A 27,026-nucleotide genomic window follows, 5' to 3' on the forward strand; every position below is an offset into this window, starting at 1 on the left:
GCGGATGGTGATCGAAGCCAGACGGGAGAGGGCGAACAGGACGGGTAGACAAAGAACGCAGGTTGAAGAGGACAGGCAGGGCGATGGGAAGGTCGACGTCGTGGGTATTTATGGCTTTTGGATCAATGGGGGGGTGGCCCTTTCCCGCCTTACCTTGCGCTGCGCTCGAATGACGGGATTGCTCTTTGCCAAGCCTGAGAGTGCCACTGCGAACTGGCCTGACGCTGATTGGGCGTCAGCTCAGATGGATCCGGTTGCGGCCTTGATTAGAGTTCGGGACTTCAGGCTGGAGGGAGCTGCCTGCGACGCAGCTGCCAGGATTGTCTTGCCAGCTGGCAGCTCTGAAGGGGGGAATGCGACCACGCGGGCGCTCGGGCCACAACCCACCAAACTGGCCCCTGCACGCCCCAAAATCTGCCTACAGTACTTCCTAATCGTCGTGAACTTTTTCTATCTGATTGAACGTCCACTCCATCTCGCCGAAAGACTCATCACCACCCACCCGTCTTCTCAGAACTCGACGAGCCAGTCTCCGCCACGCGGTTAAATCGATTGAACTCTCCTGTTCTTCTACAAATATCAACAGTGAGTGCTATCCCCTTGCTATCTCACTCAGCAAGACGCCCGCAATACATCGCGCAAATCTCTAACAAGACGTCCTCGCACACAGACAACAAACATCAAAATGAAGCACCTCGCAGCTTACCTCCTCCTCACCCTCGGCGGCAACGAGAAGCCCTCCGCCGACGACGTCAAGAAGGTCCTCGACTCCGTTGGAATTGAGGCCGACTCTGACCGCCTGAGCAAGCTGCTGTCTGAGCTCGAGGGCAAGGACATCAACGAGGTACGAAATACCTGGGGAAGACTTGACATAGAGGACAAATTGCTGACGGATCACGCTTTACAGCTCATCTCTGAGGGTAGCTCCAAGCTCGCTTCCGTTCCCTCTGGCGGTGCCGGTGGCGCCGCCCCCGCCGCTGGCGGTGCTGCTGCTGGCGGTGCCGCTGAGGCTCCCAAGGAGGAGGCCAAGGCTGAGGGTAAGCTGGCTCCAGTTCTAACAGGATACGCGACACGCGCTGACAATTTCCTACAGAGAAGGAGGAGTCCGACGACGACATGGGATTCGGTCTCTTCGACTAAATGCCCTAAAGTCTCGCGCCAAACTCGAATCTTCGCCATTGGTGTCAATTTTTCGGAGGTGCTTACAAGCATATTACGCCGGGTCAACTCATGCCAGAGCAAGGGTCCTAGGGATATCATGATACCACGATGTTTGATGGGTTTTTAGGTCTTGGTTGGGATGGTGGCCGGTCGCATCCAAGTAGATGATGAATGGCAAAATAAGGCTTCGTGACCTCTCCGGAATATTGGGGTACTCCAACGACGTGTTGTGCTTAATGAGTCGAGTTTGCCGTGACCATAAAGCACCACTCTCGCCATCCGGATAACGTTCTCGGTGCTAGCCTTGAGATCATATGCCCACCCGCAGCACGATCAGCCAAGGTGTCGCGTATAGGTTTGGCGAGAACGGGTTCTCACAGACGATCGCCACGATGCCGCATATGCAACAAGCCCTGAAGCAAGTGGTGCAGACGCAGCGACAGCCTCAAGATGTTTCTCACGGCTGCTGCTTGCCGTAACTGTCCTCTGCCTCTAGGAGACCGCGCAGACTCGTGCCTGTCGTATCTACCAAGACTGACTTGACACTCGATGTGACTGTAATCATAGCATTCCATGGTACCACTCGAGCAGCCAGCACCACGTGTATGTAGTAAGGTACAGTTTTTATGGAACTGATTTTCGGTCGGCATCCACTACCATCGTCAATCATTGGACATAGGTCACGGGTGTGACAGCTCAGGCTTGAAGTACGCGAAATACCGGCGTCTTCTTGTACCATTTTACGATGAATGTAGCGCTGGAAAAAATGTCGAATCGCGAAGCTCGGGCGGGTCATGAAGAGCAGCACATGGGAGGAATTGATGCATCACTCGTGGTGTGGACTTTTGGATGCATGACGGGACGGTGAGCCAGAGGACGTTGGCTGCAGAGTGCACAACAGGGTGCATGAGACAATGACTGCATTTGCAAATCAATTTAAAAATTTGGCAGCTTTAAGGCACGGTTGAGATGGGCATTTTGAACTCTACGCTTAAGTTGATTTTCGTTCTAAATCGAAGTGACGGGACTTGGGCTTCTAGAAGAACAAGGTGCTTGTCGTGCCGCATGGAAGCCAATCTCGAATCTGGAATCTTTCAACTCAAATTCTAAATTGGTTGCAGATTGTGAAGTCATCAATCAGTTGGACAAAGCCAAGGCATGCAAGCAGTTTGACAGGCCTACGAAGAACCTGAGAGCAGACATGGGTGCTGATCCCAGCATGCAAACGGAGGTCACTGCCTGAAGTGGACGGACGTTGCGGGGGTAACGGGCAGGGCCAGCTGCAATTGGCCTGGCGGCATCGCCATAACATTGGAGCTCCATCCGCAGGCCCACCCAAAACTCGAGTCGCATGCCAATTCCATCAGTCTCCTGCGATGCCCTCTGACTCTCGATGGTCAACGCACATTGCTTCACTCGGCTCTCTAATCGCTAATCCCTTGATCATGGACCTCTGAGGCACGTCAAAGTATCTTTTCCTAACCTAAATCCAGCCTATATCACGAGCACACGCGTACCACAGCAAGATAAACAAACATCAGCTCACCGGATCCACACCGACTTTGCTTAAAGGATCCTGGAGCTGTTCCTTTACCCCGAGCTTGTGACGGACGAGGAGGGGCCGCATTGCATGATATCGAAGCGACGCATCAATTGAGTCGCAGAAATGTCAGCAGCATCACCAACACCCATGGGCGCAGGGAGCCACTTCACGTCCCTTGGCCGAAGAACATCTGCGCGCCAGGCCTTGCGCCGACCAACTTCCCGCCCAGCATTCAGTCGCAGTGAATCTCAGCCCGCTGTTCAAAGTGCTCGAGAGGCACCTCTGAGCGCCAACCGCGCTGAATCTCAACCACAACAACAGCAACAGTATGATGCCATGCACGACAGCTCGGATGACGAGATCCCAGTGCCCATGAAGCTCAGCGCTCTGACTAAAGCTCTACTGAACGATGGCGGCGCAAATGATGCTGCAGGGCCCTCAGCGACGCGTCGAGCTAATGATGCACCCAGTCATCAACCTGAGCCTAGGGTCATGACCAGGAGACGAAGTTATCTCACCAGGAATTCGTCGTCTGCCGTGGAGGACAGAGAGCCAGCGCCAGCGCCAGTGCCTGAACCCGATCGATCGTTCAGGGAGACTCGGCGCCATACCAGGACCAGTAGCACCGCAGGAGGAATCGCGCCTTCCCGACAAACCTCGCCCGCGCGCGCAAGGGATAGCAGCCCGGCACCGCGCAAGCGAGTTGTTCGACTCAGTAACCCACCCAGTGTGGCACCTGTGCAGCCTGGCCGACTGAGGAGGTCGCTGTCCACCTCGACCACGAGACGACCAGAAAGCCGTGCCGGCGACGTGGACGAGAGTGTGCACAGCGCCGGCGCCGCCGCGCCAGTCGAGGATGAAGACATCAACACCCCGGCCCAGCCTGTCCGCCGAGTGCAGATTGCCATTGGGTCGTCACACAAACGCCAGTCGATTGGCAACTCCTCTGGGTTCGCATCAAGAAGCGCCGGGTCCTCCATGCGCAGTGATCATGAGGGCCCCGAAGAGCCTCAGACAGCCCCCCGTCCACAGTCAGCCATGGGCAGCGTCTCGAGATTTGGCGGCAGCGCCAGCGTCAAATCGAGAGAAGAGCAGAACGCCCAGGGCTCTATGCGGGTCAAGAGACTTGGCAAGATTCCTGGCAGTTTTCTCAGTGGGCCTGCTCGCCGCGGTAGGAGACGCGAGAGCGAGGAGGACAGGGTGGCTAGAGAGAACGAAGAAGGTGAAATGATGTACGGTCACGAGCAAGACGACTATCCACCACCTGAAGTTGGCCGCAGCGGCGCAGAACCGCAAGCATCATCATTTTATGAGTCGGGGTACCGCGACTTTGCGGCATCCGGCAGTCCCGTTAGCAGCAAGGAGTTGAGAGCTGGGAGTCGCAGGCAATCACACGCAGATCTCAGGGCGGCGTCCTTGAGTGAGGCCCACAAAGTGATTGAGGCAGCACGGGAGGAAGCCGCCAGAGCACCTCTAGAGATACCGTCAACACACGACCAGGAGAACGAAATGCCTGCCCCTTCGGCTTTTGAGAGACGGAGACCGTCGGTCAGCATCTTCTCTGACAAGGACCAGGACAAGAAACTGCTTCGGTCGCCTAGCCTTGTTGAGATTGGCTCCAGAGCAATCCCGCGAGCTGTTTCGCCAGAGCGCCCGATACTGGCATCCCTCAGCCAGAATGTTCAAAAGACACCGCACGTTGTGATACCAATGCAGCGACCTGCGCCACCTCCACCGCCGAAGATGAGTGTTCTGGATGCAGCTACTGCAACAGGCGGGGCTGCCACTGCCAAAGAAGCCGCGAAGAAGAGGAGCATCATTCTCAAAGTCAACGGGCGGTCATATCAAAGGGTAGACTGCATAGGGCGCGGTGGCAGTGCGAAGGTCTACAGGGTTACTGCTGAAAATGGCAAGATGTTTGCCCTGAAGAGAGTCAACATTGAGAACGCCGACGAGACGATGCTCAAGGGCTACAAGGGCGAGATTAGCTTGCTTCAAAAGCTGACCAACGTGGAACGTGTCATCCAGCTCTATGATTTCGAGCTCAATGAGGAGAAGCACGTTCTTAGTGTCGTGAGTACACCCTCCTAACCCTCTAACACATCTCTTCCTATCTTTCTTCAACACATCTGGTGAGCATGCGCTGACTTTGCCTGGTTTCTAGCTTATGGAGATGGGTGAATTGGACCTCAACACTCTCCTGAGAGTCCGGCAGAATCCGGAGGGAGCGAAACTTGATCCTGTGTTCATCCGCTACTATTGGAAAGAAATGCTTGAATGCCTCGCCGCCGTGCACGCTCACGACATTGTGCACAGCGACCTCAAGCCCGCCAATTTCGTGTTGGTTCAAGGCCGCCTGAAACTTATTGATTTCGGTATTGCGAACGCCATCCAGACCGAAGAAACTGTCAACGTACACCGCGAGACGCAGGTCGGCACGCCGAGCTATATGAGCCCTGAGAGTTTGATGGACTCAAGCCACTATGCATTTACCTCCGCGAACGGCGGGAGATACTGGCATGGGCCAAGGGGCCCCAAGCTCATGAAGCTGGGCAAACCGTCCGACGTGTGGAGTCTTGGGTGCATCCTGTACCAGATGGTATACGGCAACTCGCCGTTTGGGCACATCCAGAACCAGATGGCGCGCTGCCAGGCCATCATCAATTGGAACCACAAGATTGAGTTTCCGGAGAAGGGCCTCGGCGGCGTTAAGGTGCCGCCGAGCCTCCTGCGCACGCTCAAGAAGTGCCTCGACCGGGACCAGCACGCGCGGCCGTCATGCGCGCAGCTGCTGAGCGAGGACGACGGGTTCCTGTACCCGATCGAGTACGCCAGCGACGTCATGGGCGCCGCCGACAGCCTGCCCATCACCGAGGAGCTGCTGGGCCGCATCATCCAGAGCGTCGTCACGCGCTGCCGCGACAGGATGCCGACTGACGGCGAGGCCATCAAGGCTTGGCCTTCTGCGTACTGGACCAGCGTGCGCAAGGCCATCGAGGCTAAGCAGAGCGATGGGGAGAGGCGGTAGTCGCAACCGCTGTAGCGATTTTACAGTACTTTTGTTGTGTGCGGGGCGATATGTCCGCTGTGTTGTGCTTTGCCGGGAGAGGCTTGTACGCACGGTAGGGGGTTGGATGTGTTTATCTTTGAACTTGGTGATGACGATTGATGATAAAATAAAGAGCAAAGAGCAAATTGGACCCATGGATTGGTTATGAGGGGTTAAAGAAAGTGATGAAGAGTTTGTTGGATTGGCAGCGGTTGTTTGTTTTCTTATTCTCCTCGATATTCCCCCCAGAAAAGCAGCAGCACGCATCTCACGAGTTGGCTGTCTAGCACGTTTCTTGTCCCTTTTTGATACCACACCTGTATAGACCCACGGTCTTTTTTTCTTTATTCCCTTTAGGGTTTCAAGCTTGATGTCTATTTATAATATACTGCTCAGCGATTGCTGATGAAAGAACCTTTTTTGCTGCGCATCTCTGTGACTCAAATAGGAGTGTTCTCAGTTTCAGACCGTGAACGAGCTGTTGGCTTTTGATTCTCCAACGGACGGTGTCTCTCGCCTGGTGGTCTTCGGCTCGGTCCGCGAATCAACATGCCCGGTTTCTCGTGCTGTCTGTTGAATGCGCCAAATTCGGCATGGCAGTACTTTTGATTGATATCATACAAATTTTCCAGCACCCGATACCGCTTGCCAAGGCGAATTAGATATGTGTCCCACTTGTGAGACCGCGATTTGTACAGTTATGAATTTCCAGACGTCGTCGGCTTCACGCGTAGCCATCTCACCCTTCGCTGGCTCAGTCCGACTGCTTCAAGAGCTGACCTGGTAGAGTACATGCAGTCCTTTGAATCGCAATTGCACCAGGTTCCCACACGTGTTTTCCCCCCAGCGACCAGCCCAGACATACATGGCCAGCCAGCCGATCGAGAGCAACTTCACCCACCCGTCCCTCTACTCCTCAAGCTCCTCCGGCGCCTTGATCCTCAGCTCGCTGACCCGCAGGACCGTGTACCGGTGCTTGCTCCGCACAGTCTTGACCTTGCGGTTGCGCCGCTTGGTCTTCTCCTTGGTGCGCATGGGCTCGCTGTCGACGCCGACGACCACGGCGCGGCACTCGTACAGCCGCTCGTCGACGTACGCGACCTCGCCGTTCCGCAGGTTGCGCTCCCCGGCCTCGTCCGGCAGCAGCGTCAGGTCGCGCGACCCCAGCACCGACGCCCGGTTCAGCCGCAGCACGTCGCCCGGCTGCACGCCCGGCATCAGGAACGGCAGCCGGACCGTGTCCCCCGGCGTCACCAGGTACGGCCGCCCGTGGATGTGCAGCGTGATGTAGTGCCCGCCCGGCTGTGCCCGCAGCAGCGGCAGCATGTCCTTGACGGACTGGGGGATTGGGCCGGTCGGTTGTGGTGGAGGCTGCGTGGGCGGCGCGCGTGGCTTGGGCGTGTTCGAGTGCACTGCTTGGCGTGCTGCTGCTGTTGCTGTCGCGGCGGCAGCCGCTGCTTTGGCGTGTATAGTCGCTGAAGTCTGCTGGGTGCGCGATGCCTCGAGAGGGGAGCCGCTAGATGGTGGCGTCGTCGCGGTCGTCGAGGCGGACTCGATGTGCTGGTGTGTCGAGCTGATCCATCGCGCTCGGATGGGCAGAAGGAAGGTCGGTGGCAGGCGTGATGCGGGATTTCGCAGCTCCAGTGCGGAGCGGAGGAGCGGTCTGCTCATTGCGACGGCGGATTGAGGGTTGCGGCAATCGTGATTGACTGCCTGCTTGTGGCCCTTTCGGCTGGGTTGAGAAGCTTTGTCGCAGGCGAGCTCTCAAAGATCTTTTGGCGCGGCTGCTGGCTGTAGCTTATCGCCTTATCGGCGCTTACTATTGACGCTGCCCCTAACCCTACCAACGTCGTCCCAGCAGGCAACTCACTGAGGTACCTAGGTGTGCTGACCGTCAGCCTACCTTAAGTAAGGCGAGAGCAAGCAGGGAGCAGCCTCGAGGCGTGTCTATCTTAGAGTTCCCGTCTTTGTTTCATCCTCTTAATTTTCATAGGGCAACAAGGTCAATGTGGGACTTCGAGGATGAGTGAGTCGCGCAAGAAACGAAGACCGCGGCCTCGGCTTGCACCACGGCTTGAGGAAACGGACGGAGATCTACGGAGCATTCTCGTTCTGCCTCCATCAAACCCTTCAGGTAGCGATCACAAACAGAAGCCGAGACGCGAATACCAGTATGTTCCAATAAGGGACCCAAAGCCACCAGGTTCACCTCCCACGTCAACCGAGGAGCCTTGGATAAGGCTCTTCAAGATCTTTTCGTCGAACTCGACCAGAATCGACTACGAACTCATCACAATCCATTCTCAAAACCCGCCGCCGTATAAGGCCATCTCATATGCGTGGGGCGATCCCGGATGTACTCGTGACATCTCTATCGTACGGGGCAGAGAACAAGGGTGGCTGAAGGTACCAGTCAGTCTTTGCGCCGCCTTGGATGCCCTAAGAGATCAGGAAGAGGATATCCTGGTCTGGGCAGACTCTGTGTGTATTAACCAGCAGGACGATCTGGAAAAGAACCAGCAATTGCCCCTAATATGTGATATATACAGTGAGGCGAAACAGGTTGTCGTCTGGCTAGGGGTAGAGGAGGACGACTCTGAACAGGCTCAAGAGCTCTTGCAGGATCTTTCAAATGCCAAAAAGAGCTTGAATGAACCTCTGGGCCTCAAATCCGTTGTTTCACTCTTCGACCGTGATTACTGGAGCCGACTCTGGGTTGTCCAAGAGATACTGCATGCTAGGAATATTGTGGTTCTTTGTGGCTCTTCTCGGCTCTCCTGGGATGCCTACACCCAATGCTCCACGATTTTCCAGTCAAAAGACTCTGCAGACAGACTTGAATCCCTTTTAAACGAGAGACATAGTGCCACTCGATACATAACCTCTCAGCATCGGTTGAGTCCCTCGCAGGTTCTCATTCATCATGGACCGGCGAGTATATTGCACTTGCAACAGGCACGCAAGGTCTATGGAGTTGACAGTCCGTTGTATACTCTCTTTTTGATGCGACTCAGCAGAAACAAATTAGCAACAGACCCCAAAGATCGGGTCTATGGAGTCCTCGGCCTTCTTCCTGCCCGGATACGCCGTGGGATCAGGGTCGACTACCGCCTCCCCATCAAAGACATATACATCGACATTGTGGAAATGATCATGATGCGGTCACGCAGCCTAGATGTGTTGTGTGAATCTATTCATTTTCCTCCACAAATTAGCAGCGCCAGCCTTCCATCCTGGGTACCTGACTGGTCGTATGATCCCACGACGCAGTCACTCGCAAGCTTTCCGCTCTCTTTCTCGGCTAGTGAAGCGCTTCCTGCCGAGCATCGGTATGTTGAAGATGACTGGGATCCGCCGAGGCGGAACAAGCTGGTATTTGCTGGGGTTCGCATCGGGTCGATCTCAAACCATGGCATGACCGTCAACACGCACTCCCGAGCAGTGGACTACTGCATGGCTTTTCTGCAATGGAGGGCACTGCTATTGCAGTACTTTGAGCTTACATCTGGGTCGGAGAGCAACAATGCAGAACGCCGCCAGCGTGTGAGCCTCTGCGAGCACCAGCGCCGTTTTTGCCTGACTCTCAGCCTCGGACAGCCAATCCGGACGAACACCGACAGCAAAAGGTCTGATTTGTCCGATCTAGAAAAAGCATGGTTGGAAAAATGCTACTGCGTCTTTTCGAATCTTATCAAAGCCCGGCTACCTAGGCTGCCCATCGATGAGGATCTGATGGCGTTTTCCGACATGGGCGATGACATGGAGCCTGAGATCACTCGCCAGTTCCTCCAGGACAATTTTGCCGAGTACATGATGGGCCGCTGCTTCTGCATCACGGATTCGGGGGATTTGGGGCTTGGCTCAGGGGCAATGGCCCGCGGAGATATTGTAGTCGTGCCATACGGATGCTCGACCCCTGTTTTGCTCCGCCCGGAAGGCTTCAGTGCTCCAGATCGTGACGGACAACGTACTCAAGAGTACCGCTTTGTTGGAGATGCTTACGTTCACGGCTACATGGATGGTGAAGCCATTGTGAATGGGACGAAGGAAGAGTTCATTTTACACTGAAGGGTTACAGAGTCTGTCGTGATTGACAGGATATGACCTACGAGTCGAGAACTGGCCATGAGGGCATTCCGATTTCAGTGACAAATTTCTGGAGCCTTTCGCAGCGTCGGCATGAATCCCTTTTCCTTTCTTCTCTCCTTTTTGGTTTCATTCCTCGATCTGCAGATGGAATAAACAATCTTCTCTCTAGGCCTGGATCCATGCTCTTTCACTTTTGATTCAATTTGTCATGGTCCATTTTCCGAGGACCCTCTTCATAGCCTGTGATTTCTCCAAACTCCTAGTCCATCGCTAAACAGATTCCTAAGGAAATCTGGATGTCCAGATGAAAAATGAGGCTAGATACACGGTTCATCAATCTTTCCCGGACCGCAGTGTCTTCCTGCATCCTTGCTTGCATTTGCATAGATCAAACTCACCTTGTGCCATTTGTCTGCTTTCAAATATTGTGTTTTGACTATTTCACAGCATTTCAGGTACGAACTATGCCTCATTCACGACAGGGGGTTCTCTTGGCAATTTTTTACGAGCTGTGCTTCATTTACACACACTTTTGAAATATGTTTGACGCAGGTCTTCACTTGCCTTACAAATCATCGTCAGCAGCACCCGAAGAATGGGACTTGTCTCCAGTGGACGAATCTATAGCACTTATCTAGAGCACTCCAGGCACTATGATCTGCTCACTAAGAAGCAATATAATTTTTGATACATGGGTGAAGGCGGAAAGATGGATTAGCGCTATTAAGCTCCCTAGATGTGCTCGGAACATACCGGAATCTTGCCTTCTCTTCCCTGGTGAACATTTGCTCACAGAACCTCGGAATCTCGCGGTCCCATCGCACTCCCGCGGTCTCATTACATTCCCACGATCCTATCACGTGCTTTCATAGAATCATTCTGTAAGATGTCATTGGTGCTCTCGTTTTGCCATGCCGTGAGACTTCGCGATCCCATCACAAGCTGTGATCAATTGATAAGCAGGAAGGTCCTATTGGTCTTCTCTCCTTTCGATTTAGATTATCCCGCGGTCCCATCGAACTCTGCGTCTGTGCCGGCGAATAGAATTCAGCGGTATGAACATTCCATATTATCCTCTTGATTGAAGCCCTGAAAGTAAGCGAGCTAATTGGTACGAATCCTGCGATCTCATATATGCCTGCCCTACGAATGGGAATCAGCCCTTGGGTTCCCAGCTCTCAGAAAAGTATTTAAACCCTCAGCACCAGCAGACGAATCCTTTCTTCTTTCCTTTTCCTTCTCATCATCTCTTCAAGCATAAAAGTCTGCGTCGACAAACGACTAACTTGTACTCCTTTCCTTTCCATTTCCAACATCCTCAACGATACCTAAGTCCGCACCATGGAACAAGCAACCGTTTCTCCCATCTTTACTTCTCCCCATCATCTCCTAAATAAAAGCCTACGTTGGTGATCATGGCTTCTCTTCGTCTATCCACATCGTTTGCTTGATATTCACCAAGACTACTCCAGAAAACACCGTGGCAAACGATATTTGCGCCATTCCAGTGTTCAAGTAAGCCTCATATCGTCATTCGTCATCCAAGACACTGCCATCTACCATCAAAATCATGCTTTACAACTGCCTTCATCGACGCCACTCGTAAGAGGACACCACCAAGGACGTGAAGTTGGCGCTGAATATGTGCTGACCCACTGCTAGAGACAATTCTCGCTGCGGACACCACGTGCTTCCCCTGCCATCGATCTAGGACGGCTGCGGAGCATCATGACTCTGCAGAAAATCAGCCAGCATATCCTGGAGGTCTTCTGAAAGACTATGAAGATGCAGCCCTGATACTTCCAAGTTTCCACACGTGAACCACCTATCATTGGACTCAGTCAATCGGGGCTTCCCTTCCATCAAGCACGATGCACTAGGTTGGCTTCATGGCACCGGCAGAGAAGTTCAACGAACAAGAGAGCACACTTCGCCTATGATGGCTCAATTCCTACAATTGGTAAGGATTCTGGGCTTAATAAATCTCGGCAGTTTTATCTGACGCCTCAAAGAAAATTTTTCACTGCGCTTGATGTGGCTTTTGCAACCGCACAAGGGGCTCGTTGGGCTATACTCAAGGCACATATGACTTCCACTGCATTGGGTCCGGGAATGGATAATCACACATCGAAGATGGTGACGGCTCTTGAAGGAACTTTCGGTCTTGCCGTGACGACCCTTTCATGACTCAGTCAACAGTCGACACAGGACTTCTCAGTCCAGCGGAGCAAGCCCCTTCTCAAGCTATTGGGAGATTTTCATCCGCCCCGGTGAATATCCAGACCGCCTAGGCTAGACGAAGGCCTAGTGTTCCCAGCTCAGAGGAGCTTTCTAAGTTTGGCTGACGTGGACTGTCTTTCCTGGAGTGGATGCGCGAAGAACCGAACTCTTCTCGTAGCAACCGGCGGCTCCTCTCAGCATGACTGTCTGGTTTCATGGCATGCAGACAGGTCTCTGGAGTACAAATGCCGCAAACCCGAAGAATGGCGAAGATAAAACAAGCGTTCCAGAGGACAACCTACCACATTGACTTGTTCGTCGCCGATTGTGCGACTGTTGGTCATTTCTTTGGCTCTAATATGGTCGTGAAAACTCTCAACGGCCCACACAACACGGCAAAGAACGCCAATCACAGCTTGCGAGACATCTGGGGCAGCTTAGACGCCTTAAGAGCCTTGTTCACTTTCTGGGAAAGACTTCAAAGAGCCAAAATCTCTCAAGCGCATGTGCAACCATGGTGCTTACTACGACTGGGCTAAATTCACATGGTCACCACGATCCGGAAAGAAACGATGAAACCCTGAAGATGCTTAGCAAGTACTTCCGGTCGGAAAGGTCATGCTTCAAGCTATGGCTCATCTCCGCCAGGTCTTAAGAAAGTCCGGCTTAATAGCTCAAGCCCCAAAGATACCATGAGCGCAAGCCCAGAAGCGCGAGGAGCTTGATGTCGAAAATGAAGATGATTACTGAGTGGCAATATTTGGTCGTTAACCCGGGATTTCGTGCTGGAATTCTTCAGCGAGACGATAAACTGGCGATTATGGCTCTGCATCTCTCCAAGATCACAGATGCTAATAGCATCATGGCGGCCCGAGAGGCCAAGCTGTGCATCTTGCAGCTGGAGTACGAATATGATCCATGTTCAGACTCCCCAGAGAAGCTGATTTGGAACCTGGAAAAAGAGGAGGTTCGAATGTTCAGACACCAAGAAACCTCCGTGGACTTGTTGGCGCTCGATCAAAAGATTCTGTTGACTGGTGACTTTGAGGGCCTGGTCGACCCTGTTCAGACCTACTGGAAGTGTCGTGCTCCTCTTTTGTCAGTACCTGAGACAAGTGTCGCCGGACGATTGCATTGGGCTCTTCAGACCAACTGTGGTAAACTAAAACCCCACTGTCGCAAGTCTCCGTCATGGCACTCTCAACCACCTTCCTCCTCATTGGCCCATCTCTAGTGGTTCGTCTAGGCCAGGTGATCCGACATCTCTTCGGTCTATAAAATGTTTACCGAATCTTCATCATGGACACCTCTCCAATTCCGCCGCCGACCGCACCAACTGAAAAACACTATTCAGGTGGATATCATCCAATACAAGCTCTCTCAACCTCTCACAACTCCTATTCACCGTCCTGAACGTCCTGGCCATCATGAGAGAGCAGCCATCACCCTTTCACAGCAAAAAGCGCCTCGTCAGGCTGCTCGGCTTGAGAGATTAATTCAGCTTAGTGTCAACTTTCATGTTCAGCTCTTCAATTTCCAGCCTTTGCATGGCCATCTTAACCGGCGGGGCCACCTTGGCTATGAGCACAGGAGTCAGCATACTTTGCCTCTCGGCTTCCCAATCCCAACAATCACGGGAGTCAGTCAGATAGGCAGCGCTGTCAGCAGAATGACCACAATTTCATTCCAGTCTGGCCCTCACTCGGTGTGCCCTCTGCCCAATGTGCCTCCCACGCCTCCGCCAAAGACTACTATCCCTCATCTCGAGTCGCGAGAGCCTCTTCTCCCAGCCGTGGCCTGGGGCAGAACTGTGGCACAGATCCACACGAGAGTTAGTATCATGACCACGCTCTGAGATGTTGTCCCTCAGATCAAGGGCGCCACGGACAAAACCGACGCCACTAATAATGCTGCCCGCGAAGAAATGAGACGCCAGCTGGGCGACATCGCCTAGTACCGGAACGCTGGACGCCCAGCTCTCAGGTTGAAGCTGTGGACGACAGCTGCTGCTTTTACAGTCGAAAGCGAGGAGCTGTCTTGGCCAAAGTTCACATCTTCATTTTCCAAATATTGCTAGAACCAGAAGACCTCATTACGATCTTCAGAGTTGAGCACGACTGTAAATCAACGATACGTCGACATACCAACCTTCAAAATACTTTAAGCACCGGCAAACAAACACGACTGACTTGCCTACAATTTCTTGAACTTGTTCACGTTCTCCCAAACATAGCCAATTTCAGTCCGAACGCTGGAATCCATGACAGATCCCCAAATAACCCGTCCCTGGACTGAGTCTTTCTCTTCCCCGCCGACTGTTCCAAATCCGCACCATCAAGACGCCTTGGTGTATGATCGGGAAGCCGGGAAAGCCCTAGATAATCTACAATACCTCGGAAGTTTTTCGAACGTTGAATACAGAAATACCACAATCGACGCCTTGGAACAGAAATACATACAACTGTGGCCTTCCAGGGCCGGCGTCTCGCCCTGCTCTCAGCACCACTTCCGCATGCCTAAAAAGTCCCCTCGACATACCTCATCACAAATTCAAAATGAATCTCACCATTATCACTAACAACGCCGATATCCTCAATCGCCAGGAAATGCGCGGCGGTACCAATGAGCTGGCCAAAGCCCTCGACCGCGTAGCGGCTCGTGAGGCAGCCCAGGGAGTAGACAAGGCGCACATGCTACTCATGACTAAAGAGGAAGCTGCGAAGTTGTCCACACGGTCTACAGCATCAGCAACGAGTACAAGTCTCCTTCAACTCGAAAGTCTCAACACAGAAAAGGCAGTGCCGGCATACAGGAGCGATAGAACCGACTATGTGTACGGCTCATTGGCGCAGGGCTCATTAATGAGAAATCCTTCCTCAAAAGCCTCCCAACTGCAATGATTAGTGTACATTTTTTGGGCCGCGGCCGCGATTACCAGTCTTCAGCTTGTTTGTTGATGCCATTATCCGCCTTCTTGATGGCGGTTCCGGACTGCGCAGCTCTACAGATAAATCTAATCCCTAGACGGTGGCAGAGGGTATCGAGGCTCTCACTAAACCTCGAATGAATGCTGGCGAGATAATCTTCCCCTGCGGAATCCGACCACATCCAGACAATCCTCGACTTACTGAGCAGAAGTGCTGCTGTTTGTTTCGACAGCATGAGTCCGACCAGCACCCATCAGACCCAGCAGTCGTTTGCAGTCATCCCCAATGGAGATTTTTACTCAACTCGCCAAGATGGCGTCAACCATTTTCTACGGGATTGAGCTCGAAATTCTAATCGAATTTGAACATCGGCGAGACATCACTAGCTCAACTGGCACAGATACATCGCCGAACAATATCCCAGTCTCACCGGAGCTCCCCATCTACAGCTCGGGGATAACTCAGGAAGCTTCTTACCATGCGGGAAGGATAGTCATGGTCTGTGCTGGCTCGTTCATGGTATTGCAAGGTGCTTGTCCAAGCCTCGTAGGCTAAGATGGCACAAATTTTCATCAATATTGAAGTTGAGCCACGCCATGGCTTCCGGTGTCTATTCCACTGGACATCAGGAAGGCATCAAACAGAAATTCGCCTCCTTGCTTAGCAGCATTCTCTAATCAACGGCTGAATGCTCACCAACAGCCAGCAGACCGTCATGGCTACTTGGCTAGAGACAAAAGCTACTTCAACATTTGAACATCTCTAGGGATAGACACCGTACCCCATAATTTCATCCGTACAGAACCTGGTGGTTCTCATCCAACCAGTACCCACCAGGCCGGGTACAAGCGAACCCCAGCTCTTACGGCGCAGTTCATGGCGGAGCTCCGCTGCTTGCAAACTTAAGTCAGTACCCAGATATGGATTCCTCGCGCCTTTTGTCGCTAAATAACATACTGATTGTTTTGCAGAAAGAATCGGGGATTTCTTCGGACCATCTTCCATCCGTTGCTTTCCAACGGCATTTTACATAACCAATGGGTCCGGGTGGACCCAGTGAAAGTAGGTCGCTATTCGAAACAGGAAACTAAACCTTCTCTCTGTTTACTACAAGATGCTAATCGCCTCGCAGTGATACTTGGACAAATCACACAACCCTCTGTCTTCTCACGAAAAACTCGTTGCTACTCTTCAGCCAGCCCATACCAACGTTGAACTCCTCACACCACACAGTCTGGAAGAGGTCCGCGCATCTGGAGATCTTGACGAAATATCCGACCACTAGCAATCCCTTGAGCGGCGAAACTGCTCAACTGAATGGAGAACAGAAGTAACAAAGGAAGCCTCGTCGTCTTAACGGCACAAGCATGTGCACAGGAGGCGATGTCTCTCATCAACGAGATACCTTCGACAAGCTGCATCATCAGAGCGTCACAGACACGAGGAGCACTGAGTACTGACCCCGACAACCTTGGCCATGGTCTTCCTCATGTTCAAACCAATGCTAAATCCAATGCCACCTGCACGTCTGGCCGGCCATTGATTCGAGATGATATTAAAATGTGACTCCGAACATGGAATTGTCACCTCAACTCGAGTCGGCGTAATTTGATGTCTATCTGATTTGATGACTGCCACAAGGAGCAGTGCTAATTCAACGGCGATACCGCCGTTAATGGCGAAACTACCTCAAACGGCACTGCGCCCTCCAACAGTGATGCCCGGCCAAGGTAACCTGATTTGGTCCCATATCACGGTACCCAAGCTCAAAGGAGCTCTCGGGAAATCAAAATGACCCGCCACCTTCGCCAGAGATGAGGGTAGTATCATTCATGCTCTTTATTACCAGAGAGAATGCGTCCCCTTATCCTCCTCACAAGTGGAGAGAGTCTGATAGAAGCGGACCACGCAAAGCGCGTTGATCAGAGACTCGGCGTCCTAACTGAGGAGGACCACTTCGTCCAGAGCCAAACCCCATTCAAGATGGTCGTGGAGAAGTTTAAGAATGATTGAATCGTGGTACGTGGGAGAAATAGTGTCACGGCAAAGACGCTGAAAGACGTGCTTGGTACCCACACAGCATTCACATTGAGGCCGCTTTTCCAGACAGCCCGGAAAGGCTGTGCTGCTTAGCTGTGGGGGCGGCACAAATTGAGCCTCGTCATCCTTGTTTGCGGTTCATTGGAGTAAACTATGTTTTCTATTGAAGAGACCGAGTCCCTTCCCCACTCGAAACACTCCCTTTTCACGAGGAGTCATCGAGCTATGATCTGGCAAGACTCTGGTGTCAGGATTGTTTGAATCCGAGTGCCTGCGTTGACACCATCGGCAGCAGACCCGTAATCCAGGATCCTCTGAAGCATGTCTGGTCGGCCTCTCCCGCTCCCCGGCACCGCTTCGCGCCACGAACGTATACGACCAGCAAGAGGATCGGACGACTATTTAAGATATGTCGCAGACTCGCAGCCTCCTACACTCCTCAACTGATGCTCAGATGACATCGAGCTACCATGACGAGCATGGAAATGTCCCCGATGACTTTTCTCACGAGGAACAGATTGCAGCGGCCTTGTATTCACCTCTGCTCGAGACTGGGTAAAAGCATGTCCTACGGCCGGATCTCTGGTGGCCTCCACCTCCCGGGCATACTTTTGCATCAGAGCTCAAGCGTATCGTCACGCACGAGCTGGTCGTGGCCAAATCATTTGAGTCCGCCGTGGCCCAAGCCCCGAAGCACTACAGATAGGGTGTGTCGTACGCGTACTGCCAGTGGACACTATACGACGAATACCAGCAAATTCCGCGCTTCCTGCTGCTGGCGGAGTCCATCTTCCGCCAAACGGCCAGCACAGATACTCTGCAACGGTGTGCTCGCTATTAAATCACATGTCATCGGGACTTGAATATGGACAGCGGTTGCATCTACTTCGCCTAGATACTGAAGTCTTCAGAGGTGCTTGCTTACCCAAAGGAACGGGCTGGGACACTAGGCTATATTCAACGCGAGTGACCATTAGTATTCTTCCAAGATCTATATACCACCGTCCGCTGACCAAACTATCAAATCATGGCGGAACAGAGTACGTCTGCGAAATGCGCTTCGTTCTCGCCGAGGAAACCAAGAAATCCCGCCTTCTACCAGCAAGACGAGGAAAAGACCCGGGCGCTGAAGCCAGGAGGTCAAAATCAAGACTTTAAGGCCGAACTCAAGAATTATGACATCTCCGAGGCCGAGACGGAATCTGCATCTCGAATACCGTTGGATCCCGTTGGCAGCAGCAGCACTAGCGACGGTGTCTTTGGATCTAAGTTTTTCACTTGAATCAAGCCACGAGCTTCCGGAAGGTCCCGTATAGCCTCGGGGTGTTGGTTCAGACTTGAGCTGCTTGGCGTCTGTTCGCCTTGTTTTGGGCATGTGGAAGTCTAAGGGGATGGCCCAAATAGGCCTCGAAAAGGCAGGGAACCCGACAGAGCATGAGCCGGGGATCAGATTTCTGGGGTGGCCTGCCGCCCAAGAGAATTGAACAAAATAGGCTCCCACGGGAGCATTATTTTGCATCGAAACACGCGTAATGCTCCCTTTCCCCAACAACATAGCTTGTGAGTGGCATCATTCTCCCCAGTTAATTCTAGTTGAATATCGGTACTAACACATATCAAGCCTTCTTCAGTCGTGTTAAGCTTTGTTCCGGCCTGCTGGCACCAACAACATCCTTTTGGCTTTGATCGACCCTCATTTCTTTTGTCACACACTCTAATAACTCGACCGGAGTGCCGCAAATTTGACTGCATAGGTCTCGTCTTGAAGTCCCTAGATCGGAGACTGAGATTCGAGACAATGAAGCAAAGTACTAATGCTCGCAATGCCGCGGGACCAATGGCCGTCCATTTTCCCGATAAACTCTAAACAAGGCGAAAAAGATATGAACGCGGTAAGCAGGGCGTACAGCAGTATGACCTGTCACTCACAACGTCTTCGACCAAAGCAAGGCGGGGCATTTCATTATTTGGACCGCGGGGGACTACAGTCTCGTCCCTCCTGATAACATCAGAGGACATTGGCTAAGCATGGAACTTATATCTCCGGCCTTCCTAAGCGACGATGTTGCCGCGTTTTCTGAGATGATAAATGTGGTCAAACGTCTCGCCACCACATACAACATCAGCTCGAACCACTCATAGAAGTTCTATTTACATTGAACTCGTGAGTTATGCAAGGAAAATAACGAATCCTGCCTTGGCTCCTTGGGCGCCTCGCCATTTTGTTCTGAACGATCGACCATATCCCACCTCATTCCTAACTAATGGCAAGGAAAGTCACGAGCTCTTGTCCCCATGAATAAGGAAAAGGCGCCGATAACGTCAGAGGGCCATTGGTTCTCTTAAATTCAAGATGTCGATGCGACAAATAAAGAAATGGTCATCCAAGCTGGTGACCTCACGCCCCAGCTGCCGAGATAAACTGGAGTTTGAGAATATCTCGAGCTGCTAGGTCCCATGTGTCAGACCATTCGGCGACTCCAGATCCTGTAAATACCACACCTTCTGGGCCGCCTTTCGGACTTCATCTTCGCTTCGACCACATCCCAAACTTGAGGACTCATTTGGCGAGTGGCCAACAAATAAGCCGGCTTTTCTCAAGTGTCCGACAGCTGCATCTATATTGGTATATTGCTCGGCTCTGGAGCCCGGGTATAACTTTGCCCTCGGCTTTCAGACCGACACTTCCGACGCCTTCATGGTATACCCGATCGACATTGTCAAGACGCGAATGCAGAACCAGAGAAGCACCGCTGTGGGCAATGCCAGCCACCAGGTGGGATCGCCTGATGACCCGGAGAAGCTGCTAGACTAAGGAGAGAAAATAAAAACAATACTGGGATGGACTATTCATGATTGTATAACAATTTGATCGGCTGCTGCGCAAAATTAGTTAGAACGAAGGCGTCTTGCTGCAACTGGTTGGGATGGCCCCCAAAAAGGATGTCCGCCTGATAACCTTTAGTGTCAACAAGACGTGTGTCTAGGCCCAAGCTCGCCAGGGTGGTTCGACCCATGACGGTCTGATCTGGGCTGTCCAGATGACTATGGAGCAAAAGTTGTCTGGCTTGCCCTAGTCGACCACCAGAGACCAAATGGGGTACACGATTACCCTCAGGGAAACTCCGAACCTTTTTGATCTTCGCATCTGACCAATTTTTCTAAGTCACTCAGCGTGGTCTCGGAAAAGACCAATGCTCAACGAAAACCCAAGTTTCTTAATCACGGCTACCAACAGGACGGACAGCCTCTCAATTTCTGGTGCAACCCCGACTTGAAGGTAGGTAAGTCGATTTGCTGAGAACCGTAACACTTTCGAATCTATACTATCAAAATTCAGGCTGACTAACCCTAATAGTAGTAAACAACACCAAAGAAGACGACTCGCTTGCTGACAGTCGGTTCAGTGAAGCACTCACGGATCCGGACCGCAGTCACAAAGGGCCAGGCCGACCTGTAGTCGTGGACGTGCGGAAAGCCGACATCAACAACATTGAAATTTGCGGAACAGGTGCTGCAGAAGTACCACAAGAAGATCAAGCCAGATGCAAAGAAACCGATCAAGACCGTGTACATGATCAGAGACAATCCAGAGAGCGACATCTGCGATGCCCTCAACGTGGATGAGACCTGGAAGCTGACTTAGAACGGTGTCCTTGTCGAGACCGGCGTACACAAGCAGCACCACGCCTGCGTACACGCTCGCCGAGACCAAGGCCAATGTGATCCAAATTCAATGCCACCCCAAATATGACAGAGAACTTTTTACCGGAGGCATCTGATGCTCTATGGACTTTCTCAGAAAGAGAGAGAGTTACTTCGGAAATCTTCATCGCATATACACCCTGCTGCACCCCATGATCCAGCATATCGTCAAGGCCCTTCGCATGTTCGCCACGGGATATCCCAAGCCCCTGCATTGCATTGAGATCATCGTCGAGTACTACTGCGGCTTTCACACCAGACGTGGCCAGCCTTGAGCCTATTATGGCCATGAAGAACCTGCACATGAATCTGAGCCTGATGATGGATTCTCTTGTGTTCACGGTGGTCGTTCTCAGGCTGAATCTCAGTGATCCAAGCCATTCCGGTCTATGGATTTAAGTGCTAATTATAGGTTTCGCTTCATCCCCATTCTCCAACGATACTCAGCTGGCTTGGCCGCATTCTCCATCTCTCCTGGCAAAGGCTGTGACAGCACCCGACTATTCATTTGCTACGGCTGAGAAAGTTTCGAAGACCACTAACCCGACGAAGCTCCTGAATTTGCAGCCATTTCCAAAGATCGTCACGATCAACATGGCTTAAAAGTCATTTTCGAGTCTTCGATCATGGTAACGAGCCTGTCTTCAAAATCGGGTTGACTTTGACCTGGAGTCAATGGGAGACAATCGGCATGCACGGATCTTCTCGTTCGAGCTCGAGGACTGCGCTATCGCATTCATTGGACATGAAGACTTGAACAAGATCAGACGGGACCGGTGCGGCCTGTTGTTCCCAGTTGCCGATCGACAGAGATTGGGTCGCAACACCATGTCTGCGGCTGCCATCATGCAGCAACAACAGAGCGCCGGTGCATAGGACACCCAGGAGGACTTTGAGAAGGCATGACATTTGGCCGCTCTGTGCCGCCACAGCTCTATCCACGGTGATTATCCAGTCCCACAACGGCCCCTAAGCATTAGAAATGCCGCTGCGCCGCCCTTCAGAGAACCTCCTAGACAAGTCTAATGCCGAGTACGAAATTGCATTTCAACTCTTCGATGTCGAGCGCCTTAGTTTCTATAAAGTATGAGAATTCCAGCCCGCTTTAAGAACTCAGCAAGGGACCAGACCCCATTACATTTGACTGAAATCAAGAATGACAGAGGGCCGAAATGTACATTGGCAGCACCAAGAAGGGGCATCTCATGGATTACCGGCGAGAGTCATGATTCGACGACTTTTTGAGGCAACTTGACACCCAGTGTTGAATCACGTTTCGGATCTTCGTGTCGAGCGTCCCCAGATCGTCCAGCGTCAAAAATTTCCAGCAGCTGTGCGAGCTCACTAAGGGGATCTGACAGGATCACAAGCGCTTCCGCACAGGCGCAAGCACGTACCAGATGCCCATGCACAACCCTGCCCACCGCTCCCTCGGTAGCATGAATCAAATTATCGGTACTTGGGAGTGAATTGTAGCAATCGCAGAAAACCAAACAGACTTCAACTTTTGGTACCTTTCAGACCTATTATGCAGATACTTTTGAACGAATTCGAAGCGTTCGAGGGCCTAATTATCACCCGCGCATGAAACCCTGGACCAAAGGCGACCTTTAGGGTCTATGGAGTTCAGCTTGAAGAGCAAGAAATTGCCGTTTGGAAAGAATTGTTCTGAAGACCGAAGACGGCTGTCATGAACCTACCTTCTCTATGAAGTAAAGAGGGTACGGAACAGCAGCCGCAGTCACTTCTGGAACGGCTCAAGGGAGATGATGGCACAACACGCACCATTAGGGAATCGCTTACAGCAGCAACGCCTTCTTGACTACCGCTATCCTTCAGCGTCACGTCAGAATGCCTATGACCTCGATATCGGTCCCACACGCCTCCGAGCTGCCCGCTTCCCTTCAAGGCTTGTCCGACATTGAACATCCCCGAGACCTTTTCACGACGAAACTGGAAATGCTGCCCACTATAACATCGCCCTCCGTCCAAAGCAGAAAGAGCAGCCGACCCAGACCCAATATAATGAATTATCCATTGACAATACACTTCAGAAGGGAATCTCAGGAACAGAGGTTCGTCCATGTGCAGCGCTATGAGCTCAATCAACTCCGGCAACTCTAAGAATCCCGTGCTGCCCAACAAAACACCACATCTCCTTTGACTGGGAATGCCCATACTCTAGTGACAGCAAATCTATGAAGTAATATCCTGTTTTTACTTTCCACTCGTCTTTGACACCGTACTTCGTCCCCATAGAATGCGAAATAATGCGCGGAGTACGACACGGTTCGAAGGCATCAGTCTCTGCTGAAAAATATCCCGGTTGTTTTCAAGTTCAAATCTGGTAGCTCGACGGCTGGAAATCTACAAACTCTATGAACAGTCCGCACGATTGATTTAGAATCCACATATAGCTCGGGCTTTGAGTCCTGGGATTGTTGCAGATGACCCCTGCCTCTCTTTGTCTACACTAACTGGAACATGATTTGACACCCCCCCCCCCCACTTCCCTTTTCCCACTATGCAGAAGAGAATACCGGACAGGACCACGTGACATGGCATTCGAATACAGCAAGATCCCCCTTGGCTCGGACTTTCCCGCGCGATTTCCAGCGAGTTGCAGATACAGATCACCGCTGCTCCCGTGGCGCACACTGAAAGACGAAGACGGGCACCCGGCTGCGCTATACCTCATCATTTGATTCTGGTTGGGGGAAAGTTTTCAACAAGGTGGCAACAAATGCAGTGTGTTGACGCAGAGCAATATATTTAGTCTGGCTGTTAAATATGCATAGACTGAGTTGAGCAATGATCACCATGAGCACGTCGAGACAACAAGGATCGGCTCACAAGTGACGCTTAAACGGAAGTTGTTCCTACGAGTTAACCGCTCGACTTGCTGCAATCTGCATACGAAGCCAATCACGCACTTTGAACTTTCGTGTCGTATGCATCCCTCGACAGTTTACGAAAGGCCACGGAGTGAACCATGTTTGGCGTTCTCAGTATAAGATGCAGAGGACAATGGACACCTGGTGAGAGGTTTCCTACCACGCTCAAACCTCTATTGAAATTTACGAAACTGGAGAATCTCTGAATAAATAATGCATCACACGCTGTTCCCCCTCTTCTTTCTGGCAGCGAGCCTCCTGCCCGGCTCTGCCTTAGCCCACTGGACATACACCAACCTCATTGTGGAAGGTGAGGTGATCGGCGAGCCCTACCAATATGTCCGCCAAAGCAACATCTCCAACGCACCCCTGCAAATTGTCAACAGCACATACATGCGCTGCAACTCAGGCGGCGCGTCCGGCACAGCCCTAGGCACCGAGACCTTGACAGTTCAAGCCGGCGCCGAGCTTGGGTTCAAGATCGCCTCAACATTCGGCCACCCGGGCGTGCAGCAGGTGTACATCTCCCGCGTCCCGGACGGCTTCTCAGCGGCAGACTACGACGGCTCAGGTGACTGGGCGAAGATTTACGCGGCGAGCTACAAGCTCGCCCCGAACTCGACTAGCACCTCCCCGGAGCCGGCGATAGACCCCAATAACGGCATCATCTGGGCAACGGCCAAAATTCACAGCTTCCGCTTCCCTCTTCCCGCGTCACTGCCCTCAGGCGAGTACCTCATCCGTGCTGAGGGACTCGCCCTTCATGCGGCACACAAGCTGAATAATGCGCAATTCTATGTCGGTTGTGCCCAAGTTCTTGTGGAATCTGAGGACGGGACGGGCGTGCCGGGTCCGCTTGCCAAATTCCCCGGGGCGTATGTAAATACATCTCCTGGGGTGTTGATTCCGGATTTTTGGACCAAGATTAGTAATTACACCATGCCAGGTCCAGAGTTGTGGCCAGAGGGGACGGAAGAGCAGCATGTGGTGAAGACGTTGGATGGCGAGGTTCCCTAAACTGCATATATGTGGTCTGGGGTTAAGAAAACTTATCGGGGTTTCAAACCTCGTCTTTGGTGGCTATGTGTCACTTAAGAAAACCGTATATGAGAATCACTCGTTCAGCCTATCGATGAGGACCTAGAGATGGAACGCTGAGATTCAGTAGCAACAGCTCCTGAAATATAAACACAATGTTTTTGAGAATAGTATATTGTTGCGGTCTCAATTCTTCTTGGAACCAATCCCATCGCCTGTCATTCCACAGAAGCAGCCAAAGATCAGGTCCATATGCTCTATTGCAAAATCCCGCGATGGCTCTTAGTGCATGATCAGACTGCAAGCCCCTCTCCAGTTGATTTGCTGGCATGCTCGCGATCTGCGCGGATGTTGCCGGTCGGCGTGATTCCTTGATATTCCTTGACGCGAATAAGCAAGCCCCCGCCCCCAGGGTGAAAAATTACCCACAGAAGTGAAGACGCACTAATCTGTGCTATCGACCTCGCCATGACCAATGTGACTCGGCTCGAAGTCATCGATTCGCCTGCTAATGAAATCTCCACGCAACCATTTCGATCCCACTCGTGCTACATAGCAGTATCAAACATTCATTGTATTCGAAGACTCGCCGGGAATTGGCAGTGCACGCAACGCAAAGACGCACCGGATTTACTTGTACAATGCTTACATTCACGTGTCCATCTCCTGGGCCTTCTGAGAAAATGTAGCCGTCACTAATCAAATAGCTCGCTTGATTTAGCCACAGACATAAAACTAGTTCAACAAACCCATCTGGCCAATGCGACGAATTTTCTCGGCCTTCATCATTAACCAGCGGTCTGTTGGTGTATGTAAGTGTGTGAGGTCGGACCTCGGACAACTTATACTTCCACGAGTGGGCCTGTCAACGGACCTGGCTTCCCAACACAGCCAACGCCTCCGCATCCCCAGCGCCCGGAATCGACAACCGATTGTGCAGCGGCATGTGGAGCTCTCATGTTCTCGGCTTTGCTGCAGCGCGCCGAAATCGATCCCCATGTTTCGTTCCGATGCGTAGAGGTAGCAGTCACGGTTCCGTCATCGCGGCCCCGCCGGTGTGGATATCCTGTGCCGGGGCGCTGGGCAAGGCTGAGGGCCAAGACGGCAGCTTTGCTTCTGTCACTGTTGCTTCACCCCAACCAGAACCTTGACCTAAGCGGAGGGGAAGGCGTTAAGCGAGTGCGAGCAATATCGTTGACGGTCACGTCAAGTGAAGATGTCGAGATATAAAGGGACTGTATTGCGACAACATTGTGTGGCTTCTCTTACGTTGGTTAATCGGCACTGCAAAGTAAGCATCGGGACATCGCAACTATTCTCATTTTTCCATTGATTCAAGATGCACGCCACGTCCGTTGTGAGCTCTCTTGTCTGGTTGGCAGCCGCCGCCGCCGCGTCTCCCCTGCAGTCCCGACAAGGAGTCACATCCAATGGCACAAACGTTGTGTCAGCTCTCTGGGATGGGTAAGCCTCGCCTTCGCCTCAAGCCAGCCCGGCCTCCTACACCTTGGTTCGGCCCGGTCCCTGTTCTGTCACACGCACGTGGCCATCGGACCGTGTCTTGTTGATCACCGAAGGCCATAGTTAACAATTTTCCGTAGCACTTGCTTTTACCCCAAGTCTGTCTCAACTTTTGACCTGGCGTCTTACCTGGGCACGTGGTATCAAGTCGCAGGCTATGAAGCCATCTTCACTGCCGGCTGCAAGTGCATCACAGCAGACTACACCCTCAACGACGATGGGACAGTTGGTGTGAAAAACCAGTGCCAGGCATTGGGCCTGCCAATCACCATCACGGGCTCGGCAACTCCTGTCGACGCCGTTTATGGCGAGGCTGGTGCGTTCGAGGTCACCTTCTTCAACGCCAGCAATACCTGCCCAGGACCAAACTATATTGTACAAGGTAAGTGCAGCGCAACAAAAATCACATGGGACAGAATTTCCTACGGGCTCTTCAGCTAACACACCTCTCAAGAATATGTTGTGGACGACTATGCTATTGTGCAGTCGCCGGATTTCGCGACGCTGTTCGTCCTGAGCCGTGAGCAGAATGTCACTGAGTCCAAACTCGATGTAAGCACGTCAATCTCATCTCACATTGAGACAGTTGTACTGACTCCGTTCTGCAGGCTCTTATCACACGTGCGGTTGAGCTTGGCTCCAAGAGATCGCTCATCGAGATCAATGACCAGTCGGGCTGCCTCTATACATGAGGGATAGATATTGTGCATTATGAGCTATTTATAATAAACAAAAAGACAGAATGCCTTCATCCTTACTCAGTGCCTTAGATGAGCTGGAACCACCCCCCCCCCCCTTTTGCCATATTCCTAACCCTAGCTGTGGTCCACGTCTGCGAG

General features: G+C 52.2%; 13 protein-coding genes across 13 annotated transcripts; 12 read left to right on the forward strand and 1 right to left on the reverse strand.

Annotated features, from left to right (window-relative positions):
- Window positions 1-685: 685 nt before the first annotated feature.
- On the forward strand, window positions 686-1,140 carry J7T55_010705 (uncharacterized protein; the record flags this gene model as incomplete). Its single annotated transcript, XM_053130801.1, has 3 exons — window positions 686-844; window positions 908-1,037; window positions 1,094-1,140. 3 exons carry the CDS (start codon window positions 686-688, stop codon window positions 1,138-1,140), a joined length of 336 nt encoding a protein of 111 aa, XP_052990986.1.
- Window positions 1,141-2,827: 1,687 nt separating this feature from the next.
- On the forward strand, window positions 2,828-5,732 carry J7T55_010706 (uncharacterized protein; the record flags this gene model as incomplete). Its single annotated transcript, XM_053130802.1, has 2 exons — window positions 2,828-4,777; window positions 4,869-5,732. The coding sequence occupies 2 exons, from the start codon at window positions 2,828-2,830 to the stop codon at window positions 5,730-5,732; spliced, it is 2,814 nt and encodes a 937-aa protein (XP_052990987.1).
- A 930-nt stretch (window positions 5,733-6,662) lies between these two features.
- J7T55_010707 (conitate hydratase) lies at window positions 6,663-7,424 on the reverse strand (the record flags this gene model as incomplete). Its single annotated transcript, XM_053130803.1, has 1 exon — window positions 6,663-7,424. One exon carries the CDS (start codon window positions 7,422-7,424, stop codon window positions 6,663-6,665), a length of 762 nt encoding a protein of 253 aa, XP_052990988.1.
- A 351-nt stretch (window positions 7,425-7,775) lies between these two features.
- J7T55_010708 (uncharacterized protein) lies at window positions 7,776-9,821 on the forward strand (the record flags this gene model as incomplete). The annotated part of the gene is made up of 1 exon (XM_053130804.1): window positions 7,776-9,821. The coding sequence occupies one exon, from the start codon at window positions 7,776-7,778 to the stop codon at window positions 9,819-9,821; it is 2,046 nt and encodes a 681-aa protein (XP_052990989.1).
- A 3,061-nt stretch (window positions 9,822-12,882) lies between these two features.
- On the forward strand, window positions 12,883-13,558 carry J7T55_010709 (uncharacterized protein; the record flags this gene model as incomplete). Its single annotated transcript, XM_053130805.1, has 2 exons — window positions 12,883-13,160; window positions 13,417-13,558. 2 exons carry the CDS (start codon window positions 12,883-12,885, stop codon window positions 13,556-13,558), a joined length of 420 nt encoding a protein of 139 aa, XP_052990990.1.
- Window positions 13,559-14,617: 1,059 nt separating this feature from the next.
- On the forward strand, window positions 14,618-14,962 carry J7T55_010710 (uncharacterized protein; the record flags this gene model as incomplete). The annotated part of the gene is made up of 1 exon (XM_053130806.1): window positions 14,618-14,962. The coding sequence occupies one exon, from the start codon at window positions 14,618-14,620 to the stop codon at window positions 14,960-14,962; it is 345 nt and encodes a 114-aa protein (XP_052990991.1).
- Window positions 14,963-15,301: 339 nt separating this feature from the next.
- Window positions 15,302-16,323, forward strand: J7T55_010711 (uncharacterized protein; the record flags this gene model as incomplete). Its single annotated transcript, XM_053130809.1, has 5 exons — window positions 15,302-15,487; window positions 15,540-15,595; window positions 15,792-15,895; window positions 15,961-16,030; window positions 16,122-16,323. The coding sequence occupies 5 exons, from the start codon at window positions 15,302-15,304 to the stop codon at window positions 16,321-16,323; spliced, it is 618 nt and encodes a 205-aa protein (XP_052990992.1).
- A 1,733-nt stretch (window positions 16,324-18,056) lies between these two features.
- Window positions 18,057-18,311, forward strand: J7T55_010712 (uncharacterized protein; the record flags this gene model as incomplete). Its single annotated transcript, XM_053130810.1, has 1 exon — window positions 18,057-18,311. The coding sequence occupies one exon, from the start codon at window positions 18,057-18,059 to the stop codon at window positions 18,309-18,311; it is 255 nt and encodes an 84-aa protein (XP_052990993.1).
- Window positions 18,312-19,324: 1,013 nt separating this feature from the next.
- J7T55_010713 (mitochondrial carrier) lies at window positions 19,325-20,675 on the forward strand (the record flags this gene model as incomplete). Its single annotated transcript, XM_053130811.1, has 5 exons — window positions 19,325-19,350; window positions 19,496-19,805; window positions 19,927-20,006; window positions 20,204-20,309; window positions 20,541-20,675. 5 exons carry the CDS (start codon window positions 19,325-19,327, stop codon window positions 20,673-20,675), a joined length of 657 nt encoding a protein of 218 aa, XP_052990994.1.
- Window positions 20,676-21,409: 734 nt separating this feature from the next.
- J7T55_010714 (uncharacterized protein) lies at window positions 21,410-21,610 on the forward strand (the record flags this gene model as incomplete). The annotated part of the gene is made up of 1 exon (XM_053130812.1): window positions 21,410-21,610. The coding sequence occupies one exon, from the start codon at window positions 21,410-21,412 to the stop codon at window positions 21,608-21,610; it is 201 nt and encodes a 66-aa protein (XP_052990995.1).
- Window positions 21,611-23,841: 2,231 nt separating this feature from the next.
- On the forward strand, window positions 23,842-24,645 carry J7T55_010715 (cellulose-growth-specific protein; the record flags this gene model as incomplete). Its single annotated transcript, XM_053130813.1, has 1 exon — window positions 23,842-24,645. The coding sequence occupies one exon, from the start codon at window positions 23,842-23,844 to the stop codon at window positions 24,643-24,645; it is 804 nt and encodes a 267-aa protein (XP_052990996.1).
- Window positions 24,646-25,426: 781 nt separating this feature from the next.
- On the forward strand, window positions 25,427-25,817 carry J7T55_010716 (uncharacterized protein; the record flags this gene model as incomplete). The annotated part of the gene is made up of 2 exons (XM_053130814.1): window positions 25,427-25,478; window positions 25,558-25,817. The coding sequence occupies 2 exons, from the start codon at window positions 25,427-25,429 to the stop codon at window positions 25,815-25,817; spliced, it is 312 nt and encodes a 103-aa protein (XP_052990997.1).
- Window positions 25,818-26,005: 188 nt separating this feature from the next.
- On the forward strand, window positions 26,006-26,879 carry J7T55_010717 (uncharacterized protein; the record flags this gene model as incomplete). Its single annotated transcript, XM_053130815.1, has 4 exons — window positions 26,006-26,130; window positions 26,268-26,569; window positions 26,642-26,739; window positions 26,796-26,879. 4 exons carry the CDS (start codon window positions 26,006-26,008, stop codon window positions 26,877-26,879), a joined length of 609 nt encoding a protein of 202 aa, XP_052990998.1.
- Between the last annotated feature and the right edge of the window lie 147 nt (window positions 26,880-27,026).

Source organism: Diaporthe amygdali (genome assembly GCF_026229845.1).
Source record: "Diaporthe amygdali strain CAA958 chromosome Unknown NODE_24_length_778219_cov_64_757418, whole genome shotgun sequence".
NCBI lineage: Eukaryota > Fungi > Ascomycota > Sordariomycetes > Diaporthales > Diaporthaceae > Diaporthe > Diaporthe amygdali.